At 35.9% G+C, this 6,560-nt stretch overlaps 1 protein-coding gene across 1 annotated transcript; it reads right to left on the bottom strand.

Annotated features, from left to right (window-relative positions):
* Positions 1-5,299: 5,299 nt before the first annotated feature.
* On the bottom strand, positions 5,300-5,764 carry LOC110928481 (proline-rich receptor-like protein kinase PERK12). Its single transcript, XM_022171495.1, has one exon. It carries the CDS (start codon positions 5,762-5,764, stop codon positions 5,300-5,302), a length of 465 nt encoding a protein of 154 aa, XP_022027187.1.
* Between the last annotated feature and the right edge of the window lie 796 nt (positions 5,765-6,560).

Here is a 6,560-nt window from a genome sequence, read left to right as displayed (position 1 = left end):
AAATCATTAGAAGTGATAATGGAACAGAGTTTGTGAATAATCAAATGAGTTTATTTTGTAAAAATAAAGATATTTTACATCAAACATCATGTTCTTATACACCACAACAGAATGGTGTGGTGGAAAGGAAACATAGACATCTCTTGAACACAGCTAGAGCTTTAATGTTTCAAAGTGATTTGCCTCTAAAGTATTGGTCTGATTGCATATTAACTGCTGTTTACTTAATTAACAGGTTACCCTCTTCAGTGTTAGGTGGTAAAAGTCCTTATGAAATTGTGTATGGTTTTAAGCCCTCTTTAATTCATCTAAGGAACTTTGGATGTCTTTGTTTTAGTACAATTTTATCTGAATCTGATAAGTTTGCTTATCATGCTGATAAGTGTGTACTTATTGGTTATTCAAATGTGAAAAAAGGATATAAAATGTTATGTTTGGACAATAGAAAAATATTTTTTTCTAGAGATGTGAAGTTTTATGAGAATGTGTATCCTTTTAAATCTAATTTGATCAATGGTCAAGAGTTATTTGACAAAACTGGTCTAAATCATGTAAATTTTTTTGATTATATTGAAACAATGTTGTCTGAAGTTCCTACAGTTCCCAATGATGAAGAGGATACAAATGGTGCTCAAGATCACTGCAGTGATGATCAGCAGCCATTGTCACCCTCTACATCTGCCACTACCCCAACTGTTGAAAACATTCAACATGAAAGTGGGCAGTTGGGTAGTAGTTATCAGGGTCATAGTGGCGAGGCAGAGGACACTGTAGGATCACATGATGAGACCAACCTATCTGAGGGACAATCTGTTAGGAGGTCTTCTAGAAAAGTGTCATTTCCAAAAAGATTTGATGAGTTTGTTGTTGAAGGAAAGGTCAAGTATGGCATTGATAAAGTTGTTAACTATTCTAATTTGTCTGTTGATAATTTTTGTTTGATTGCTTCTTTGAATAAGTCTGTTGAGCCTAGTACATATATTGAGGCTGTTAAAGATCCTAGATGGATAGAAGCAATGAATGGTGAAATGGAAGCTCTTTATAGGAATAATACTTGGGAAATTGTAGATTTGCCAAAAGGTAGAAAACCCATTGGGTGTAAATGGGTATATAAAATAAAATATAAGGCAAATGGTGAAGTAGAAAGGTATAAAGCTAGGCTAGTTGCTAAAGGATTTAACCAAAGAGAAGGTATTGATTTTGGTGAAACATTTTCACCTGTGGTTAAAATGGTTACTGTTAGAGTTATATTAAAACTTGTTGTAAATAGAGGTTGGCCATTATATCAACTTAATATAAATAATGCATTTCTGTATGGTTCTTTGTCTGAAGATGTTTATATGACACTACCTCAGGGGTACTTTGATAATGAGAAAAATAAAGTGTGCAAGCTTGTTAAGTCTCTTTATGGACTTAAACAAGCCCCTAGGAAATGGAATGAGAAATTAACTTCTGTGTTGCTTGATATAGGCTTTGTTCAAAGTTTGTGTGATCATTCTTTGTTTGTTTTGTGTAAAAGTGATGTGTTAGTTGTTTTATTGGTCTATGTTGATGATATTGTGATTACTGGAAATAGTTCTTCTGAAATCACAAGAGTTAAAAGAAGTTTAAGTGAAAGTTTTCAAATTAAAGACTTAGGTTTACTTAAGTATTTTCTTGGTATAGAAGTTTTGTATTCCGATGGGTCAATATGTTTGTCCCAAAGGAAGTATTGTCTAGAACTTCTCAATGAGTTTGGGTACCTAGGGTGCAAACCTGTTGGTACACCAATCGAACAGTCCAGATATAAGTTAGAAAATGTGAATGGTTTTCAAAAGTTAATTGGTAAGTTGATATACTTATCTTTAACTAGCCCAGATATAAGTTATGTTGTTTAGTTCTTGAGTCAATATATGCACAAACCATGTCAGTCACATCTAGATATTGCTTTAAGATTGTTAAGATACTTAAAGCAAAGTCTAGGTAGGGATGTTATGTTCAGGAAAACAGGTAATCTTGATTTGTCAGGATTTGTTGATTAGGATTGGGTAAATTGTACTATGACTAGAAAGTCTGTCACTGGTTTTGGAGTGTTTCTTGGAGGTACACTTGTATCCTGGAAAAGCAAGAAACAAGGTATTGTTTCGAGATCTACTGCTGAGGCTGAGTACAGGGCAATGTGCTCAGCCACTTGTGAGGTAATGTGGATTAAAAACATTTTGTTAGAATTAAATATAAGTTGTACTTTGCCTATAACACTATTTTGTGATAGCAAATCTGCTATTTCTATTTCTTTAAATCATGTCTTCCATGAAAGAACAAAACACTTTGAGTTAGACTTGCATTTTTTGAGAGAAAAAATCGCAAGTGGCATTATTGACCCACAAAAAATTGCTTCTGATGATCAGTTAGCAGACATTTTTACTAAAGGCCTAAGTGTTGCCCAACACAATATATTGTGTGAAAAGTTGGGATTATTTGATATGTTTGCTGTATGAATTATGGGGGGATGTTAAAATATAAAAAGATTATATTTTCTAATTCATATTTCAAGTATTATTATTGGGCTCAGTATATTTTATATTGGGTAGTTCAGGTTGTTATGGGCCGGAGGACTATTTGTGCACATTATGAAGGTTTGAGGGTTAAAGTGTAACTTTTTTGTTCAGCTGTTATATAAGAGAAGAGAGAGAAGGTCAAGCTCAGTTGTTCGAGATATTTCTTAGGGTTTCACTTTCAATTCTCTCTGTATTTTGTACTTGTTCATCCGGTGTTGAAGATCATCATCTGGTGTTGTAGATCTCAGTGTTGAGATCATTGTTGTCATAGAGATTTTGTTAATCTCTACGTCTGTATCCTTTGTATTTTCTGTTTGTATTTTGTTTTGAGTTCAACAGATTATTTCAATCTGTTGAACCTTTACTTTGTACTGTTAAAGATCTCATAATCTTGAGATCTAGGGTTCTGGTTGGGTTCTTTTGGGTTGGATAAGTAATAAAGATTTTGTCGCTTGTTTTGTCACTATTTCTGGTGTATTTGTATTGTTCATGTTAGATCTATACCGTTTTACAATTCTATAAAGGCCAATGGGGTGGTGGTCCATTGGTAAAGACCAAGCCTTTAAACACCTTGGGAGGGGGAGGTCTTGGGTTCAAGTCCCGCGGACAACAGGGAATAAAAGAAATTTGCCGTTCAAAAAAAAAGTTATTCGATAAAGTCTCCTAAAAATAAGAAGTGTACAAAGACACATTGGATCACACAAGATAACACAATGTCAAGCAACATATAACAAAATATCGAGGAAAAAAGACTCAATTAGTCGAAAAAAAATGACACAAATATAGAAAAGACACAATGATAAATAAACGATACAATAATAATAAACAAAAATTCTTAAATCTACAACCTATAAATCCAAAATTGAAAATCTAAAATCTCATATCGTAGAGTTCAATAAGACGGTTCCAATGCTGCTTGAATGAGTTCATTTGGAGTCCGTTTGATACCCTTGGTAAGACTTCTTATTTTAAGAAATTTTGTATTTGATCTAAACCTATAGTTATATAGGGTGGAGATACAATAGGAAGTTTATTTAGCTAGGAAGGATACGAAGTGATCTTGACCATCCATTAAGTTAATCAAGGGCTAAGATTAAAGGGCGCGTGAGTTTGTTTAAGAGCATTCTAGTCAATCCAAGCCAATAGTTTCTCTCTCCTCCAATTCCTCCCCATTTTTTAAACGTTAATAACTCTTTCATACGACATTATTTTTTTATAAAAATTGCACCAAAAAAACGAGCGTTTTTTTATCTTTAAAACGAGTATACTATTGCTATATTTTAAAAAAAATTTAAAACCCAGTTGCGTAAAACGCAATAGAAAACCACCAGTTATGTAAAACGCAATGAAAAAAAAAACCTAAAAAATGACATTTTTCTAAAACGCAATTCACCAAAAACACAAAGAAATGACTTATTTGTAAAACGCAATGGCCAGAAAACACACAGAAATGTGTTTTACCTAAAACGCAATGCACCAAAAACACAAAGAAATGACTTATTTGTAAAACCCAATGGCCAGAATACACTTAAAATGTCTGTTTTCTAAAACGCAATTGACTGAAAACACATAAAAAAGTGTTTTACCTAAAACGCAATGCACCAAAAACACAAAGAAATGTCTTATATGTAAAACGCAATGGCCAGAAAACACTTAAAAATGACTCATTCTAAAACGCAATGGACTGAAAACACCTAAAAAATGTGTTTTACCTAAAACACAATGACTAAAAACACTTAAAAATGTGTTTTTTTCTAAAACGCAATAGCCAGAAACCACATGAAACTCTCTTTTTCTAAAACGCAATGGACACATAAAACTGTCTGTCACTGTGAACTGTCTGAATTATCTACGAATTACTGTCTTCGAAATGAGCTCAACCCCAGCCAGGGGCTCTGCCCCTTGGACCCCGCCAGGGGCTGCCGCCCCTGGGACCCCGCTACCGGGGGCTGCCGCCCCCGGACCCCCGCAAAGATCGTAAAACGCAATGACTAAATCAAAAACCCAGATCATGAATATGAAATTAAAGAATTTCTTACATGGATCGAAGCCGATTTCTTCATCAATTGACGAAATTTGAATGATAGAAACACTTATCAACGCTCGGATCGAACGAATCGGGTGATTATCTCCAAAATCATCGGAAAAAACGAGATTTTTTTATGAAATTAAACTGGGTTTTCTTTAAAAAAAGCTGAAGAACACGTTGATCGGGTTCTGAATCATTGATTGGTAATGAAAATCGCACTATAATGTAGTGATTATTGAGATAGAAAGTGAAGAAATAGTTGAAGATGGTGGGTTTTTGAATTTACTGGGTTTTGAAAAAGGAAGAAGAAGGAGTTGGATTGACTAAAATACCCCTTTCTTTTTATTTTAAAATTTGCCACATGTCATAATCCTATGGCTTCATATCCTTCCTAGCGAAAATTAATTTCCTATTTGATCTTTTTCATAGTTATATATGTATTTTCAAAACAAAAATAGGACGGTAACAAAGAGACGAATCTCAACAGCGTTCCAGAATATCATGGGAAGCCGATCATTTGAAGAAAGGTTTATAATGAATAAAAGTATGATTAAATGAAATGAAACAAAATTATAACACAACATATATAATCATGAATACAAATATGTAACAAACAAACAATAATAATAATTCATCTAACAAACAATACTCTCACTCTCTTAACTAACAGAAAACCGTTAATCTGCACGTAAAATTGACGCTATCATCCATGTGATCCTTTGAATATGTAGATCTAGAAGAACTCCAATCGAGCCGACTGACTATACCGTGCTCGCCGGATATTCTGCTGCCGTTTCCGGTACAAAACACCTCCAAATCCGACGAAACACGCAGCACCAATCAATCCAAACGCAACACCTACCTTCTTTCCTCCACTCATCCCGCCGGAATCCGATTCCTTCGCCTCCTCTCTCTCCACTCCGGCGGTTTCATCACTAACCTCAACCGGTGATGGCGCCAATAACGGTGACGGTGACGGAGAAGAAGACGGAGGAGAAGGTTGATCTAACGACGGAGAATCATAATCTGGTGACAGATCTGACGGAGGAGATGAGGAAGAGATTGCAATTGAGTCGTCGTCGGAACCGGATTGTGGAGGAGGTGCCGGTGAGGGTGAGGGTGAGGGTGAGGGAGAAGAGATGGTGAGGGTGAAGAGGAGTGTGAAGGTGAGGAGGTGAAGGAGTGTGTTGGTAGCCATTGTTGTTGAGGATTGTTGAAGATGAGTTGGAGTTTATGGAGGTTTTGTAGGTGTGAGATTCAAGTAAAGGGTTTTGTAGACGTAAAAATGAAGAGAATGAACGTGAAAAAAAGGTGACTGAATTTGGGCGTTGACATGCAACCTTTATTTTATTATTATTATTTTACTTTGATTCTGGTTGAAACCAATTAGAGATCTTAAAGAATCATGTTTATTAGTTTGGGTCGTGGGTGCACATCGGGTTGAACCAGACCGGTACGGACTGGGACCGAAAAGTGTCGAAAGCAAACTAAGGACCGAAACGTTCGAGTATGGTCGTTTTTTGGGCTGCAATTGATCTTGGGTAAGACGGAAATTGTCTCAACCATGAATCACTTTCTCGTCTCCAGCACCACTCTCCTAAGGCTATAGGGTATGGAATGAAGTCTCTAGGGACTTTATTGTGTCACCTCTACTTCACCTCATCAATAGCGTCCCCTTTAACTTGGAGGGTATGGGATAAACCCCCATATGTTCAATAGCGCCCCACACTTTACACACATACATTTCGCTATTGCTCGGCATTGCAATCACAACCCACCAATAACATCTCATTGATAGCGCCTATAGTGTGGATGCAGGGGGAACTATTGTGTAAAATTTGCTTAGGTGCCATGGGGATGGCGCCACATACCTTGTAGCCTACCATTAGCACCAACCCCACTGCCACCTCTATTGTCGCTACTAGCAACCGTAGAAGAATATAATGACTTAAGCAGTTATGCTATTTTTTTTTTTTTTCTAAAATGACTCATTT

This window comes from Helianthus annuus, chromosome 1, assembly GCF_002127325.2.
Source record: "Helianthus annuus cultivar XRQ/B chromosome 1, HanXRQr2.0-SUNRISE, whole genome shotgun sequence".
Taxonomy (NCBI): Eukaryota; Viridiplantae; Streptophyta; class Magnoliopsida; order Asterales; family Asteraceae; genus Helianthus; species Helianthus annuus.
This window is presented reverse-complemented; position numbering and strand designations above follow the sequence as displayed.